An 18,852-nucleotide genomic window follows, 5' to 3' on the forward strand; every position below is an offset into this window, starting at 1 on the left:
CACTCACCGGAATCCCATTGATGCCAAGAAAGCCAGGAACTCCCAGGGGACCCTAAAAAATAAGGAGCAGGAGGGGGAATGTAAGAGGCCATCATTCAATTGATGTCTGTTAGAGTTGGTAGGTTTGTTTATGTGATTTAATGACCTAAGTGGTCAAGAAGCATTTTATACCTCCTTCCCCACATTGTATTGCTTTGCTCCCTACTCCAGTTCCTTGCTTCTACCTGAGGTCTTGGACACATCTGTGTTCTGAGACCAGCTTTTGTCTTAGGCAGTGTAGTGTTAAGTCCTAAACTTAAAGATCAATATAATGTACTGCCTTGACATTTGGGGAAAGCAAGAAGGGCCTCAAATGGCATAACCACAAGTTCCCCTCCCCACTCTGCTTCTTCAGATGAGATCCCCTAGCCAAATAACCCTCTTTATCAAACGGACCAGGTACAATTCCTGCTTATCCCTGAATAGTGGTTTCAGTTCAATCACATCCTCCTTCAGGAACTAGGGGCACCCCACCCTCTTGATACTACAAAGTCTGCCTCCCATAGCCTCTTCTAGCTCACTCTGTTCCCAAGTGCAACTCCTGTGCGGCACTATGTGATATGTGATGTCCTCCTTTCCTGAGCTGTGAATATATGTGACTAATAAATAGTTGTCAATCTCATCTGTCCAGTGTCAGGTGTCATGTCTTAGGCCATCCCCATAATCCTAGTGCGGGAATCGCTCCCTCACCAAGGGGGTGAAAAGGAGGTGATTAAAATAGGCAGGGAACATAAACTGAGCTGACATTATCACTCTCCTTTCTTGTAGCTCTTTCCCTATATTTGTGGCCCAGATTTCTTCCAAGCATTCTAGCCCCTTGATTCCCAGTCTCTTTGCTTAGATTTCTGATCTGCACTGCACAGCTGATTGGACTTCTGACCCATGCCCAGTTCAAACCCACATGATTTCTCACCACAGTGAGCCCACTTGTTTAGCAAGTAGCTAACACATTCACTTTACAGTTTGCTTGTTCTGGGAGTCTCTCCAGAAATGGGCTGACCCATCGGCAGCACATCACCCATCCTGTCTTCTTAAAGTACGTAGCCTGGCACCAAAGTATTCAGGAATAGTATTATTTCCATAAATGAGCAGAAATAAGATTTAGAACTTTTGACCTTCATACTTGTGGCCCATGAATCAAAGGGAAATCAAGCTTTGGTGCTCTTACCTTATCTCCTTTTGGTCCATATGGTCCCAGAGGGCCTGGGGAGCCCCTTTCTCCTTTCAACCCTGCTAAACCAACAGGGCCAGCAAATCCTTGAGGACCTGTTGGACCTTGAATTCCAACTGGTCCAGGTCGCCCCTAAGATGGACAGAAGTAGTGCAATTAGTCAATAAAGGACTTAACATCAACACTTTCACTTTCCCATGCACAAAGAACATTGTCATCACATCACTAAATAATTTTGGCTTAGAGATCTGTGAGACAAGCCAAAGTTCCAGACATGGATCAGAAAGGGCTATTTTAGGGGCTGCTAAGCTTATTTGGACAGAACACATTTTATAAGCACATTTAATAAGATTCATGTGCACCCAGATTCTTCAACTTTGTACTTCTTAGGAGATTAGTTCTTCAGGCTGAATAATATTGTCCACTTCCTAGTTAATGCCAGGCCATCCATCAGATTGTCAAAATAGTGAGAGAACAGAATGCTGGAGAGCATCATGACATTTTGTAACTCACATACAGATGGCCAATCACATGGTTGCAGTGAAGTCCAGCAATGGCTGTGCCTAAAGAACATTGCCCCAAGGGGATAACCCAGGAATCCATGAGCTGACCAACCTGTCAGAACTCATCTTTGTTGGCACATCCCAGGATCCCATCACTGCACATGGTAATAGACACTCAGAGGGAAAACACACACAAACATATACACATTCACACACATAACTAATTATTTGTTCTTCCTCTCTATCCCCTTCTCTTCCACCCCCCAATCTGTACAGTGCCGAATGTGTAAAATACAAGGAGCCTGAGAATATCCACTAAGTATCAATTATGATAGCAAGAGGGAGCAGCGTGAGGATTTTGAATGCCCTGGTTATAAAATGTCTGTAACAATTAAGTCTGAGAGTTCAGGCTGACATTTTAAAGCAGACTAAGACTGAGAATTAACCCCAGTGGGTGCAACACAGGCAGGCTGGTCTATCATTTAGAACAAATCCCAGTAAGAACTGAATTTTCTTGGCAGAGAAGTAAAATCATTAGTAATGTGCATTACTTCTCAGAGAACACACCACTATATTTGGTAGAAAACCTGTTTACATAAATTCTTCCCATCTCCACCTCTTGGCCCCTTTACTAACTGTCCACAATTTCCTAAAAATCTTTTAAAAAACCGAAGAAAGCCTGTTAAGCAGGCCCTTTACTACTCACCTTCAAAGTTTACTTTTTAAAAGGCTAAAAATGGGACAGATGCCTTATGCAGGGGCTGGAGTCACGTACTGGAGAAGCAAGTGGCCACCAGCTGTGCTGGTCCTTTGCAGTATAATTTCCAGTGTCAATCAAGCACATGAAGACCTAGGACTCTTGTAAACAAGTAAAAGATGTTCTTCCTTAGGAAATGCAATTCTCTGGGGCACCACCCACCACTTGACCTTTCTCGACACTCAAAATGGAGCCTACAAAAAGTGCTAGGCTGCAAACTATGTAAAAGGCTTACTTCTGGAAATGATGGGAGTAAGAGGTGGGCTTTCATTTTTCAGGCTCCTGCCTCCCATTGTCAGAATTTTGTTAACAATGATTCTGTTATTTATTATTCTTGTGATTTTTACAAAATCAATATACATGTATATATAAGTATATGTGTGTGGATATGTATATAAAGAAACTAAAAAGAAAAATAGCAATACTTAAAAAAATAATACTGGGATGCTGTTGCGGATGAGTGAGGAAGTCAAAAATGTGGGCCTAGGTTTCAAGACTGATGTGCACAAGCCATAGCAAACAGTACAATTTTGGCCTAGAGTGGAAGTGTTGCGGGAACACAAAGGAAGGGTTGGCCATGCAGGGTCTGTGGAATGCTCACATTTAACCCATGGCTGGAGGGAGTCCCAGGCCACATTGGAAAGGCTGAGTGGACCCCAGCTGAAGCAGGCCTGGAAAGCAAGGCAGAAAAGTTGAAGACTTCATGTGGTAGGACATTGGGAACCCTCAGAGGCTTGGGAACGGGGTGGGGAGGGGTGGCACTGAGAGGACAGCAGTGTTTCAGGGCTGAAAGTCATCCAGGAGCATTCAGGAGGACATATGTGTGTCAGTATGGGGCCGGAGAGCCTGCCTGAGACTGGAACAAGGGAGGCAGATAAGAACCAGCTGTTGGGGAGGAGGGGACTGTTTGGTGGGAGTATAGGGGGCGGGATGAGCTTGCTGAGGCCATGTTATTAATATCAGAGAGGACCCAGTTAAGGCATTGAATGCTTGACCCCAATCCAAGCACCGCCAAAAGTTTTCCCATGTAAAGGGAGGGGAGGAGGAGAGCACTATAATGCATTGTGTAGCCACTGAGAGAGCGGACTGTGGTGTGGCCCAATTCCCATCCTGCTCACAGCACTAGAGAGAGGAACCCGAGCAGCGCCAGGCATGGGTGCATGGGCTGGCACACTCCACCTGTGGTCCCTTGTCTTTGCGAGCACATGCTCATCAGCAAGGGTAAGCAAGGAGATTTGGGAGTGAGGTAATTCTAGGGCTGGGCTTGACAGGAATTCTGATCCGGTCCAGAAAAGGCAGGGTTCCTTTCTCTTGGCTGGGTGGGTGTGCTGAATTTGCCAAGTCCACTGTTCTAGCCAGCGAGCTGAAAGTGAGTCTCCATAAGAACTCCCGGATTTTTTTTTTTTTTTAGTCCCACTCTTTCCAAAAGGGCACTTGAAAAGGCACTCCTTGGAGGAACGCGTACTTCTGGGCTGCTCCCAGGTGTTTGGGTTGGTGGCCATGTCAGCAGCCCAGCTGAAAACCTCACAGACTGACTTAAGGGCCAGAAACAGGGCCTGTGGGATGTCTGGAGGCTGCTGAGGCCCTTCTGGAGGCTGCAGTCATAGGATATGAGACAAGGAGCCTTCCCACCCACTGAGTTCCTTTCATATGGTGGCACAGAGCACCAGGAAGAAATGAAGGTGGCCAAGAAAACAAATAAGAATGACACATTTCTTCTGAGGGTTGTTCTGTCAGCCATCTCTACATATGCTCACTCTGTGCTTATAGCCATATGATCTTTTTTCCTCCTCTCCAGTGCACAGGGTTTCTGTCTCAGCACCCAGTGTATTGCTGGAGCTTAATACTTCAGCAATGAACGGCTTTTTTTCCTCCCTCCAGATGCTATTGGTGACACTTTTCATAATGGCCAGCAGAGGTCAGTGTGAGAACACAGAGGCTACAGATAAGCAGGTGGGTGGGTGGGCCTGTCCCACTACAGAGAAAAAGAAATCAAACCAGTGTCAGAGAAATCACAGAATGTTCGAGCACAAAGGGCCCTTAGAGACCACTCAATCCAGCCTTTATTTTATACATGGGGGCAAAAAAAGCTGAGAGAAGAGGACAGACTTGTTTAGGTTACATAGATAGTAGGAATGCATGGGACTAAAATCAGACAGCCTGTTGCCAGTGTGTGGTTCTTTCCCTGTTTGCCAGTGGCAGATGTCGTAGGGGGCCCCAGGCCCGCCCCTGGGACTGTCCCCATCAGCAGGCTGCAGCAGCCAGATGCTCACACATCATTTCTCTCTTCCTAATCCCGATCGTTTTATAGAACCAATCTGAAACATCATCGCTGTTTGGACTGCTAGCAGAATTTCAATGGACTTGGACCAATGCCCTGCCCTGATACATGTCATTTATTTTGGCAAATAGACCCAGACAGGGCAGAAGGGACTCCTCAAAGTCTTTCCAACAAGCTCTCCTACTTCCATCTGCTCAGGAGTTTTAATATGCACATCAGGGTCTAATTCTCAAGGGAATGAGTTAGGACTTGTGCCTAAGGTCAGGAACTGCAGGTCCACCACCGCAGCCCAAGCTGGCTGCCTGCTGTTGACCACCGAGAGTTGGGGTCAGCGTGCAGTTTAAGGTAACCTTTGATCAGGCCCAGAAAACTGGAGTAACAGACCCAGAAATGAGGCTGTCTATAAAGTGGTAGACATATGCAGAAATAGCATCTAAGAATCTTAAAATCACATGCCTTAGACTAGGTAGGACTGTGAAACTGATGGAGGGGGCTGAGTTTTCATAACTTGGTCCCTTTCTGCTTTTACATCCCTCCCTCAAGGTTCTAGTGTTTTTCTCCCATAAAATTAAAATTTGTTCCTCAGGAAGAATCTGAAACTCATTCTCACTGAGGCATAAATGACTGACAACAACTTAGAGCTTTACTTTTCCCAGGGGAATTGTAGTTTAATGGAGAGCAAAGTGTTAAGCTAAGGGATGCAAATGATATTTATGAACCAGGGAAGGGAGAAGGGTGTGCACAGTCCTTCTTAAGGCCCCGGTTGTATTTCAGGAGGTGGCACAGTGCTGTTAGGTAGATCTGGAGTCAGATCTCCTTCCTACCATTTAATAACTATGTGACTTTGAGCAAATGATTTAACCGTTCTGAGTCTCAAAGGATTGGGTGCAATCATAGTTCTTGTATAGAATTATTTTGAGCATTTAAGTGAGTTAATGAATGTAAAACAGCTTGGCAGATAGAATGAAAGTATCAGTTCCTTTTCCTCTTTGGGTATCATTTATGGTAAAATGGATAATTTAGGAGTGGGTACTTTATGCTCCTTCCCTTAAGCGTAAGTGGGAGGTGCACAGACATCACTGAGAAGCCCTCTCTGGGGCAGAGATGTGTGCCCAGGAATGAATGAGCTTGCATGGCAGCACCCTACATCTATGAGAGCATTTCTCCCCTTACTTAGTGCTAGTGCCCTCATTCTCCTGGGCACTTGGCTCCTTAGTGTCTGCTCATTCTCCTAAAGGGACCTCATCGATATGCTATTGACTCCCAAATCTGAACCTCCAGCCCAGATTTCTCTTCTGAGTGTGTCAGATCCTTGTACAATGGCTTGTCAGACCTCTTCACCTGGATATTCCAACTGAAACCGAACATGACCAAAACTGAACTCATCATCTTCTCCTCATCCCCATTCCCCAAATCAGTTCCTTCCTCCTGAGTTAATAGAATTAATTCAGTAAATGGCACCATCCACAAAGGTGATCAAGCCAGGAACCCAGGGGTCCTCCATGACTCCTTCCTTTCCCTCATCTCCTACATCCAATCCATCAAGGGCTGTCAGTGCCACCACCAAAATCTAACTTAAATCTGTTCATTTATCTTTATCCCCATAGTCTTCATGCAGGTCTTCTTCATCTCTGCCCTAGCCTCCCAATTGATCTGCTACCCTGCAATCCTGCTTTACTCTATCCTAGCATCCTGTCCCAGGGCCCTTGATGTGCTTTTGCATATGCCTCTTCTCTCTTGGCCAGCTCCTATTTACCTTTCAGGCTCCAACCAAGATATTAGCTCCTCAACAAAGCTTTTCATGATTATCCCCACCCCACAGTGTGGGCTAAGTAGCCTGTTTATGTGTCGTCCCCCCAATATACTGAGCTCCTTGAGTATAGGGCCTGTGTCTTACTCCCCACTGAATCACCTGTGCTAAGCACAGTGCTTGGTGCACAGTGAGTGTCCAGGAAACGTTTGCAGAATGAGTGGAGAAATGAACGAATGAATATACACATGGAAAGTCAGTGGCCCGGGTACAGCGATATCTTCTTTGGAAGTCTAGATAATTGCAAGAGTGCAATCAAGAAACATTTGATCGCAGAACCACAGAAAAGAGAGCTGCATAAGACTTAGGACATTGGGCTGGCCAGTTAGCTCAGTTGGTTAGAGCATAGCCTTGTAACACAAAGGTCAAGGGTTTGGTTCCCATACCAGCCAGCCACCAAAAAAAAAAAAAGACTTAGGAAGTCATCCAGTTCAGGATGGAGAAACTGAGACTCAAAAAAGGGGCACTTACCAAGTTTGTACAATATCAACTCTAGATTTTTAAAAGCACAATACCATAATACCATTTAGAACCTTTAAAAACAAATGGTCTACATACATCTGATATAATTTCTGGGCATTCTCTGTTTCCCAAGATCTCTGAGTGAAATGACTTTGGCTCTCATCCTGATTGGATCTACCTGTTCAACAAACGTCTATTCAGCACCTACTCTGTGCCGGACACTGGGCTTAAGACAGTGGGTAAGACATAGTTTCTGCATTCACGGAGCTTATAGTCTTGCTATCCCCTGAAACGGGATGATGCATGGCCCATCACCAATCTATTTCAACACTTTTCATCTTGTGCTAAGTTCTGCGCTAGGCAAGTATGTATATACATGTGTGAGGCATAAGAAGGTAATGCACAAAGGAAACACACTGCATGGCCCACACCCTCAAGGAACATTTAAGCTTGTTGGGGAAGAAAAGGCCACATCATAAGAAGTGATTGGAGATAAGGTCATGCAACAAATTTTAAAAATTGTACTGTATATGCCATAAATGCAAAAGGAATTGGGGGGGGGAGGCAGAAGAGTAAGGAACGGCGAAGGAAGTGTTAGGGAATACATTCCAAATATGGAGAACAACATGTTGGTGGGAATCAGCGAATTATGTAGGCAAGGGCCAGTCAGAAGTCTGGGCCTAGCTGATGCAGAGGGGAGATCTCAAAGAAACAGTGAGAAAGGGCAGGAGAAGCTAGCCCGTGCAAAATTCTAAGCGCTGTGGTGCTTACTCTAGTTCATTAGCTATGTTTTGTTTATCACTTTAGTTTGGGTCCCAGTTTAGTTCAGAATTTAATGAGACAGTGGTGTAGCAGCTAAGGGTACAGGATTCAGAGTCAAAAAATCCCGGATTCAACTTCCCTCTTTACCACTGTAGGACTCTGGGACAAATGACAGCCTCAATTTCCTCATCTGTCAAATGAGGATACTAATAGTGTCTACTTTATAGGGTAATTACAAGATCATTCACGAGATAAGAGATCATTCATGCAGACCATGATTTTCACTCCTTCGCATTCATTGGAGTCATCTGGAGGTGATGTTAAAAACGGAGTGTTGGGCCCCATCGCCAAAGTTTTGGATTCAGTAGGTCTGACTGGGTCCAAGAATTTGCACTTCTACCAAGTTCCCAGGTGGTACTAACCTACGGGGTGGAAGATCACACTTAGAGAATCCCTGTTGTAAGTGATTTAGTGTGGTGCCTAGCCTAGAATAAGTGTGCAATAGAAGTTATTTGTTGTTATTGGTATATTGTTATTATTTAGCAAATGATTGTGGCTTGGTGCAGGTTTGGGGTTCACAATCTTGGAGAGGCCCTCAGCAATCTTTTACCACCATGGCTCAGGGCACCTCCCCTTCTTTCTCATTAAGACATACCATAAGAAGAAGGGAGTAGATGGGGCAGCAAGACCAGAGACAGGGAACCTAGTGAGGAGGCTATGACCTCCTGGAGAGAAGTTACAGTGACCTGGACTGGGTTCATGGCAGTGGAGACAGGGAGAAGGCAGATACAGGTGAGATTTCAGACGCTAAAAACTAGAAAATTTAGTGCTAGATCGGAATCGATGGGTGAAACAGAAGAAGGTGTAAAGGATGACTCCCAGATTTCTTGGCAGTCTGAGCGGATCTATCCACTGACATGAGAAGCCTAGGGAAAGCAGCGTCTTGGGTGGAAGATGAGGAGTTCACTTTAGAGCAGGTGGAAATTAATATGTCTGGGGAACATCTAGGGAGATGTTCAGCACCTGTTTTTCCCACTAGACTGGAAGGTTCGGGAGGGTGGGGAATGAGGTTGGCTCTGTTCACCACTGTATCACAGGACATGTAGTGTCTGGTGTGCAGTAGACACTCAGAATATAATTGTGGGAAAAAAGCATAATTGTGGAATGAATGAAAATAGGGAATGAAATATGCATGTGGGAGTCTTTGAGAAGGCCACTTCCAAGTCTCATTAGCTAGGGGCAAAATGAGATTAGGAGACTGTTGCTATCTGGAAAAGTTCCATGTGGCCTTCCAGGAAGGGGGAGCAGAGATCCCAGACTGCCAGCGTAGGGACCAGGTAGCTTGAATTTTACAATTTGTCCTTAGTTTACAACTGGAATTCCCATCTCAGTTTATAGGGTGGGGTGGGGGGATGCAAGAACTTAACGGATTCTGGACAAAATAGCTGGGGTCTCTTTACTAGCCATGAAATGTGGTAAGAAAGGTACTAATGATAATACCCCCAAGAGCAGAATACTTAAGAAACTTCGGAACACTTTTCCTTTTGCCATTCCTTTGGACAATCTCGATATATCTGTGAGGCAGGCTGAGGGCACCAAGCTGCAAAGCAGTTAGCCAATGGGGCTGGCTAATATCACATAGCTGCTCAGTGGCAGAGCTGGTATCATGGCCTCCCAATCAACTCTGTGCTTTTTCTATTGGAACAAATGGAGATAGGCCTACACTCCACTCTCCTAGTAACAGTGCTAATGGACTAGCATTGTCTGCAGAAGTAAACGAGGGATAAAGAACACTGGTAGCTGAGAAATACATCTAGCATATAGCAGGTAAAGACTCATGCAGATATACAGACCCATTTTGTGGCCCAGTAAGCCCTGGTTCGGCTTGATAATGTTAGCATCATCTACAATTTGCCAGCAAGAGCAGTGACTCTTTCCATCTACATACATACAGATAGACAGACAGAAATAAAGAATCAGTGTCTAGCAGAGAGTGAACCTCCCAAATTCTCAGTGTTTGCCATAGCTAAGAAGCAGTAGCAGAGGCTCCTCCTCAACATGTAAATAAAAACACATTTCTAGTCCTTCAGCTAAAATCAGTGTTCAAAGCAGCCAACCCAGGCATGAAGACATGCGTCTACATGTTTTGTTTTCATAGAAACACACACCCATTCCATTGGCTATTGTCAGCATGTTGAAATTTTTGGAAAGACAACTTCCAGACTGATAAAGTTAACTCTTGCTAGGCAATACTTTGCATCCGTCCCTTCTACCTGTTAACTTGTATTTCTCTTCTAAAACATAATAATGACTTGCTTTTACTAAGCATTTATGAAGTGCCATCTCTTTTAATCTGTTTCCTTTAATCCTCTAACAGCCCCAACAGGTGGGTATTTTCCTCATTTTACTGATGAGGGACCTAAAATACAGAGAGGTTAAGGAACTTGCCTGAGGTCACACAGCAAGCAACTGGAAAAGCCAATTCTGGTGATACCAAAGCCTCTGTTTCTTCCACCAAGCAATACTGACTCTCTGCATTGAATGATGCTCTGAATTTAGAAACACAAACCAACCTGAAGAGGAACAGTAAGAGCTAATCTGGGCAGAAAATATTCTTATTTTCATTGATACCAGAACAATTTATCTCAATTTGTCCAAACTTTTCATTGAAATAGGCACTCTTTAATAGAAATGTACTAATGGAATTAATAAAGTAAGTCATAAAATGCACTTCAAGCAATGGCACTCCTTAGAACTTAAAAAGACGGGATTTATGGGGGATTTCTCCTTATTCCACAATTAAAGTGGCCTCCTTAATTGGTCAGTGGGCAATGAACAATTTACTAGGCTCTAGTAGACAAATTCTATTGTTCTATGAGTCCCCAATGCCTGCATTTTAATTTAGTAGCAGAAGGAATGTAGGCACAGTATGCTAATTTGATGATCATTGTGCTGCGAAGAAATTGAAGAATTTAGTTTTTAAACATGTGATATTTTTCCTTGTCCCTGGTGAATGTCAATAATTGTTAGAATAGGATGAAGCAGAGATGTCTAGATAGCAGCAAGTAAATTCATGAAGAGTCTTCAGGTCTCCCATTACTCTATAACATGTTCATAAACCTGTATCAAAAACCAGAACAAACTTTCCTTTTGTGATATGAGAATTTCAAGAACGAAAAATCAGATAAAACTGTAAATATAATCAATAGCTGGTCATAAAAATAAAAACAGAGAAACTAAACACCTCTGTAACTATTACAAGTGGTTGAATGAGCCCCCACATCCTCTGGAATGAGCATGCAGGCCATACAAAGAGCCCCACTGTTCACTGAGTTTCTGGATTGCAAGAGAAAATACAGCTCTACAGGGGATGAATTTAACCTAAAATTAATATACCTGTTGAAGACATAAAATACTTAATTTGCCATAATTTTGTTTTCCTTTGTAGCATTTCGAAGGGAAACTTGAGAATGATTTGATGGCGCAGGCCTCTTATGAAAAGCTTTCTAGCAAACTTGGATTGACATTGCCTTTGCCTCTCAGAAAATCCTCCTGTTTGAAGCAGAATCATAAGATCTAGGTTCATTTCCCTGCTCCCGCTTTCTAGCTGCATGATCTTGAGAAAGCCAGTTAATCTCTGGGCCTTCATTTTCTCATTAGCAAAATGGGAATATTACTTGACCTCCCTGTTTCCTGGGTTGCTTTGAGCATCCATTTAGAAAACATATGTGAAAAAGAGCTGTGGGTTCATTCCATTGACAAAGCTTTGCTTTGGGGGAAAACACTTGAGTAACCAAACCCCAATTTTCAAAAAACCCGTGTTTGCTGGGCTCATAAGGCAATATGCCTTTAAATGAATAAAGGCTCCTGAGGAAGAGGTTTCAGTAGAAAAAAAGACTGAACGAAATGAGGAGCAGAATTTAAAGCTGTAAAAGGTGGGGGCAAATTGACTCTCTAGCACAGAATTCTCCTTATGGTTTTAAAATGATTAGAACTACATTGTTAAAAATATGTGATTTATTTTAAAATACATGACTTAATTACAACCTGGAGCCAATCTTTTTTTATTTGTTTTTCTAGCAAAACATAGGTATGGTTTTGTAATGAAAATCAAAGTGAAACAAAACTTGCCAGAAATTCACTTTAGAGCAATTTTTGCTGTAGTGTATCTATTCCATTAGACAAGAGGTACTTCCGGTATTATTCTCTGACAATAAATTACTCGTCATTGATATGCTACACAGCCTTTGGTCCAATACTGAACTGGTCTGAGCTGATTGTTTCTGGATCAATGCTGGTTTCCCTGATTCTCTGGTGAGAAGCCGTCAACTTTTAGAAGTGAGAGGTAACAGGGAGCAACCAACTATAAGCAGAAGGAGAAAAAGAAGGGTAGGATCAAAGAAATTCCCTGTCAGGATTCCCTTGCCAGAGAACTCAGGGAGCTCTGAGAGGAAAGGGCAAGGAAGGCAGGGGAGCAAGGTACTCACATTGTCTCAGTGCTGTTCCCATGCAGACCTGCACTCCTGTATTCATTTAGAACCAGAGAAGCATTCACATCCACACCCATGCAGATAAGGAGATACACATTCCAAACCAAATACACATGCCCACAGGCTCAGGAGTCAGCTAAAATAGTAGGGCCTGCTATTACTCTGGCACAGCTTACCATACACCTCCCAGCCAGTATGCAGTAGTCCCTATGGACAAGTAAAGCCATCCAAATACACAGGTCAAAAAGGAGATGAGAAGAGGGTCTGGAGGGTGAGGGCTCCACATTTCTCATTATCTTTTCCATTTACATGATGGACAACTGGAAGCTGAGATTAAATTGGGCTCTCTGTGCAATAGGAAAGATGGGCTGTGGAGGTAGTGGCAGCTGAGATGTAGATGAAAAGTAGACGCTCCAGAGCTATTAGTGGCATCAGGAATAAGAGCTACAAGTTTGCACTGGACAGCTGCTTCAGATTTCAAAGTGTTTTCACATCCATGATTCCATCTAATGCTCATAATAATGCTGTCCTCAATCTACTACGGAAAATAATTGAGGACCAGAGGTTAACTTGTCCGTGGTCACATAGCTTATGAGCAGCAGAGCCAGATCTTCTTAATCCCTGTCTAGTGCTCTTTCCTCTACTCCCTTTACAAAGTAACAGGTCAACTCCAGGGCAAAAAAGTCCCATTAAAATGTCATGTAACTCCACCAAAAACCTTGGGTCTGGAGCTTACAGAATCCTCTTGATTCTTTCCTTTATCCTTCTTACTACCCAGTGGCACCATTATTAAACAACGAAGTAGATGCACAAAGGACAAAGAACTCAAATCAATCTACTCTGTCCCCTCATAACTCATCAATTCAGTAAACATTCATTGAATGCCTACTATGCACCAGACATGGTGCTAAAAGTTGGGAACAAAAAGGTTGAGGAAGGCTGAAAAGGGCCAGGAGGATATGCTGTAGAGGATGTGGCCTGAAGTCAATTGTTAGAAAAGTGTGAAGGCCTGTCAAGCAGCACTGAGAGCTCTGCTGACACCACAGAATATGTTTTTGTAGGGAAAGCTCCCTTAAACAATACTTGGCAGCCCAGGAGCAGGAACACACAGAGCAGGTGGTGGGGTTTTCCAGGGTCGGGCACTGGCAGATAAATCAGAAATACTGAGGGTGAGGATGAGGGTGAGGGAGAGGAACAGGTCCAGTAGGAGGGTGGGGAGAGCTAATCTTTGTCCCCAGGATGGAGAGTGAGCCATAGGGGAGCTAGCAATTTCTGGCAAATGATTTACTAGAAAATTTGGCCTAGCCCAAAGTAAGCAGTCTGAACTACCTATAGATATAAATTACGTACAGCATATAGTACTTGAGTCAATTCTGTCAAGACACATCTGGAGCGAGAGAGAGCAACCTGGCAACCCACACAGAGAAAATCCACCAGATTGTTAGTAGTGTCACCCCACCTCTAGCCCAGACTGAAGACTTTGTTGCTTGGTCTACTATCCTACTCAAAGAGAGGTGGATTCGGCTGCTGCAGAGTTAATGGTGCTAACGCCTGGATCAGAAGCAATGGCCTGTGGAGGGAGGGAAGCCAGAAGCTCACATGTTCACAGCTCACTGGAGCCTCAGGGTTTGTCAGGGTTCATCGTCTTCTGTACCTTTCCCATTTCCCCACTCATTTCCTTTTTGGTTATACCTCATTCTGCCTAAATGTTCCCTTAGAGTTAGGAAAAATGAAAACACTTTAAACAACTTGAAAGTCAGTTATCCGGTTTGTAGAGAAAACAGAGCTAGGGATAAATCAGAAAACTATCCTGAGAGGAATCCAGGTGGGAAATGGGGAGGGAGGAAGTGGCAGCCAGAAAAAGAAGCAAAACAGGCCAAACCCTAGCTCCTGGGGTAGAAAAGAGGTGAAAAGAGAGCTGGCCAGTCCAGGGCCTGGCCTGTCGTGGTTAACCGGGCCTGAGGCTTCATGGCCCCCTTCCCCTTCCCCTCCATCACTGCTGTTTTTCATTCTCTGTTTTAATGAAGATTTTAAAAGCTTCTAGATCTGGTGCTGGCAATCTTTCAAAAAGAAGTTAACAGAGAGAATTTTGTAGAGATGAAGTCCCCAATGAAGCCTGCCACAACCAAGAGTAGCAACAATTGTCCCCTAAAGCTGAGCGAAAAACACATCTTCAGGTACTTTCCCCTCCAAGGCTTTGAATGCTTCATGTCCTTTGGCCTGAGAACCAAGCAGCTAATCACCTCTCTTGACTTGCTGACTGACAAAGAGAGGTTTCTTTGTTAGTCCAGTTTCAACCAGTCTCTGGAACCAAGGGAAAAAATGAAAAGGTGTAATGGTGGGGGGGTGGGGGCAGGGGTGGAGGAGAGCTCTAGTAAATCCATGTGGGAGAGGGCAAAGTGAAGGGACACAGGAGTGCTGCCAGCTAGGCTGCTCCAGGCCTCCTAGCCCTTGGGACCCTACTCTAGTAACTATCCTTCTCCCTTATATTTCTGTACTGGTTGCTTTTCTTTGGCCTTCTAAACATGCTCTGGTCTGCCTGATACTGAAGAACAACAACAAAAATCCTTCTTCTGACCCCTGATTCCTGTTCCCCACAAGCTGCCACCCCATGTCTCGGCCACCCTTCCAGAACAAACTCCTTGGTAGACCAGCTAACACTCACTGCTTCAACTTCCTCTCCTCCCACTCTCCCCAAGCCCAGCAATGTGGGCCTAGCAACTCCTCTCTCTTGAAAGTACTCTCTGGAAAGTAACCAGTGACCTCTGCTAAATTCTAATCCCACAGACCTTCTCTGTAGCGTTTGTCGTTGCTGATCATCGCTCCCCCTTTTTTTCTTCTGACACTTTTTTCCTTGGCTTTCACTGCACTAGACTATGGGTTCCCCAGTCTTTTGTCCTCTTATGACTCTCTTTGCTTGCCCCTTCCATTATGCCCAAAGGCTCTTGCCTCTCAGTAATTTTATCTACTTCCTACAGCATCCACCACTTCCTCTATAAAGAAGAGACACCATTTTAATTTATTTCTCAGATCCTGTCAATTTCCTGAGTCCATGTCCACACCACTCTTATTGGTCCCCTTAGGGACTAATAAACAAAGCCTAGCTCAGTCCCTCATTAGCTCTCACCTGGATAATAACAGAAGCCTCTGGAGTTCTCTCTGTGTCCAGTCAAACATTGCTGCAATCCATGTAACACTCTGTGGACAGTAATCTTCCTAGATCTGTTCCCATTGCTACCCTGCTCAAAAACTGTAAATCATTCCCTGTTATTTCAAAATAAAACCCACACTTTTTAATCAGGCATTGAAAGCCCTTCATCATTCAGCTTCCACCTGTCTTTGCAGGCTTATTTTCTGCTAAACACCTCTACCTGCCCTAGACTTCAGACATAATAGTTTCCTTGCTGACACTTAAATCCATTCTGTACTCTCCCACCACCTGGATTCCATCCAAGATGTTCTGTTGCAAAAATATCCTTCTCTTCCAGAACTCTGTATGAAGGCTCTCTCCGTTCTTCAAAGCTCAGCTCAAATTTGACCTCTTCCAAACAGACTTCTCAGATTTCCCTGGTTGGAGTTAATGTCTACTTTCCCATATCACTTAAAAAAATTTTGGAGGGGGAGACTCAGTTATAGAGAGTTAATCAAACCCCTCAGTTCATGGCAAAATCTCATCATTAGTCCATGTCAGGCCCCTCCTTTTATATGGTTATTTTCTTTGATCACCATCACTACTCCCTTTCCTGTCTTCTCTCAGGCACCTTCTCTAATGTACTTGATGTAAGTTCAGGATTATCTATCTATCTATCTGTCTGTCTATCTATCTATCTATCTACCTACCTACCTACCTACCTATCCATTCATTCATCTATCTATCATCTACAGGGTTGGTGGTGGTGGTAGTGGTATGTGTGGGGTGTGTGTGTGTGTGTGTGTGTGTGTGTGTGTGTGTGTGTGTGTGTGTGTGTGTGTGTGTATTTAAATTGATGCAGCACAGCTGTCTTTGGGCTATATATCATTCTATTTCTCATTTTTTTCATGAGAATGTGTTCAAGATCTATATTGCTATTTGCCCAACTACTTTATTGCTTCTAACCCTTGGGTAATATCCCACAGTATGCATTCAGCACATTTTACATGTATATTCCTCCAATGATGGACTCCTAGTTTGCCTCCAATCCCTTACGCAAACCATTCTGTGATAAATAAATGATTCTGTGATAAACATCCTCATAAATATCCCATTTTAGAACCACAGAGAGCTTCTCCAGGATATACGAGGAGTATACTCAGGAGTGAGGTTGCTGAGTTTTAGGAATATATATATAGTTACTATCAATAAGTGCCATCAGATTGCTCTTCAAAAAGCTGTACCAGTTTACACTCCCACCAGCAATACAGTAGTCCCCCCTTATCCATGGGGGATACAAGACCACCAGTTCCAAGACTCCCAGTGACGCTTGAAACCACAGATAGTACCAAATCCTATATATACAGGTTTTTCCTATACATACATAACTATGATAAAGTTTAATTTATAAATTAGGCACAGTAAGAGGTCAACAACAATAACTAGTAATAAAATAGAACAACTATAACAATATATTGTAATAATAAAAATTACATGAATGGGGTTATTCTCTCTCAATAGATTATTGTACTGTACTCATGTATTTTCGGGCTGTGGTTGACCACAGGTAACTGAAACCGTGGAAAGCAACACTGCAGATAAGGGGAACTACATGGAAATTCCTCTTTCCTCATATGCATACAAACACTTGGTGTTATCTGACTTTTTAATTATTATCAATCTGGTGAGTATAACTTGATACACGTCACTGTTATTTTAATTTGCATTTCTCTGAATAATAGCAAGATCGATCATCTCTTCATAGGCTTGTTAGCCATCCATTTTCCCCTTCTGTGAGTTGTCCATTCTGTGAGTATGCTTTACTCATTTTACCTATCGTGTTTTCTGCTTTTTTCTTGCTAATTTACCAGAGTTCCTTGGACATTATAGGTATTAATGCCTTGTCAGTTTCAGACATTGTAAATATCTTCTCCCAGTCTATCAATCTTCTTTGAATTGAAAGTCTAAGATTGAGGTAGTAAAATTCATGACTTTTTACCTTAAGTCTTGTGGTTTGGGGTCTTATTTAAGAAGTCCTACACTATTTTGAATTTTAAAGAAATTCTTCTACATTTATAGTTTTACCTTTCACCCCTAGGTTTTTAATCTACCTAGAGGTCACCTTTGTATGTGATATGGGATAGCAAGCCAACTTTGTTTTTCTCCATATAGAAGTGCCCCTCAATCTTTTTTGGGCACTGGCACCAAGAGAATATGACAGTATATGCTCAGCATAATGTGGTAAACTGGTGGGGCTGCTCAGAGCCAGAGGTGGAGGCTAACAGCTTGGGAGCTCTGACCACTTTAGGTCCTGCCTGGCTACCCTAAGGATCAAGGAAATCAATAGCTCTGCACACCTATAATCCATTTGTGGTTTATAATGTTACACACTGGGAAGCTCTGCCACATAGTGATGCATCCTTTCCAACTACCAAACAATCCATCCTTCCCTTGCTGTGAGATTGCATTTATCTTATCATCATCTATTTCTGAGTTCTGCATTCTATTCCTTTGGTTTACTGGCCTTTTACTGTGTCAGTCCTATTTATTATTATTATTATTTTTCTTTTTAAAGGAATTTGTTTTTTAATTGACAGTTATTGATTGTACACGTTTATGGGGTACAGAATCATATTTCAATACATGTATACAATGTATGATGATCGAATCAGGGTAACTAGTATATTCATAATTGCAAAACTTTACCATTTCTTTGTGATAAAAACATTTGATCTCCTCTCTTCTAGCCATTTGAGAACATACAATAAATTATTGTTAATTATAGATGCCTAGTACTACTGTAGACCACTTGAACTCAATTTTCATATCTAGCTATAATATTGTTATTTATTTATTTTTAAAATTTATTTTATTTCATTTATTTTTTATTTTTTTTAGCGTATTCATTGTTACAAATCATACTTACTCTTTATGCCCCTTATCCAATCTCTCCACTTCCCCCTCCCCCTCCTCCTTCCTCTTCCTCTTCCCCTTCTTCCTCCCTCTTTCCCCTCTAATAACCATAGACTTGTTCTCTCCATCGGATAGATTAACTGTTCCTCTGCTGGTCTGTTGCCTAGACTAGATGATTTGTCCAGTACTGAGACAGGTGTGATCAAGTCCTCCTCTGTTATTGTAAATCAGATGCTTCTTTTATTACTCTGGAGTGTTCTTTGTGGAGAGAGAGGACCTCTACTTTTTTTCTTTTCTTCTTTTTTTTTTTTTTTTTTTTTGGTCTCCACTGGTGCCTCTCTTGTGTTAATGCAGTTGAAAGTCTGGTGCGCCATCTGCACGGTAGCTGTGACTGCTGCTATAGAGACTAGCCACTTTTGCAGCAGCCATGGCAATTGCGGTGGCTGTGGAGAGCTAACTGTATGAAAATGGTGTTTTTGGTGTCCTCTTTACCTGGTTGCAGCTGGGTTCAGCTTCCCCTGGCTCCATGCCTCA

General features: G+C 43.0%; 1 protein-coding gene across 1 annotated transcript in view; it reads right to left on the reverse strand.

The window, feature by feature from the left end:
• Positions 1-18,852, reverse strand: part of COL4A6 (collagen type IV alpha 6 chain) — an 87,785-nt gene that overhangs the window by 58,839 nt on the left and 10,094 nt on the right. Inside the window, exons 2-3 of the mRNA XM_063084862.1 lie at positions 1,208-1,342; positions 8-52 (exon numbers count right to left, since the gene is read on the reverse strand). Coding sequence (XP_062940932.1) covers positions 8-52; positions 1,208-1,342 — 180 coding nt within the window. The remainder of the gene's footprint in view (positions 1-7; positions 53-1,207; positions 1,343-18,852) is intronic.

Source organism: Cynocephalus volans, chromosome X (assembly GCF_027409185.1).
Source record: "Cynocephalus volans isolate mCynVol1 chromosome X, mCynVol1.pri, whole genome shotgun sequence".
In the NCBI taxonomy this organism is placed as follows: Eukaryota; Metazoa; Chordata; class Mammalia; order Dermoptera; family Cynocephalidae; genus Cynocephalus; species Cynocephalus volans.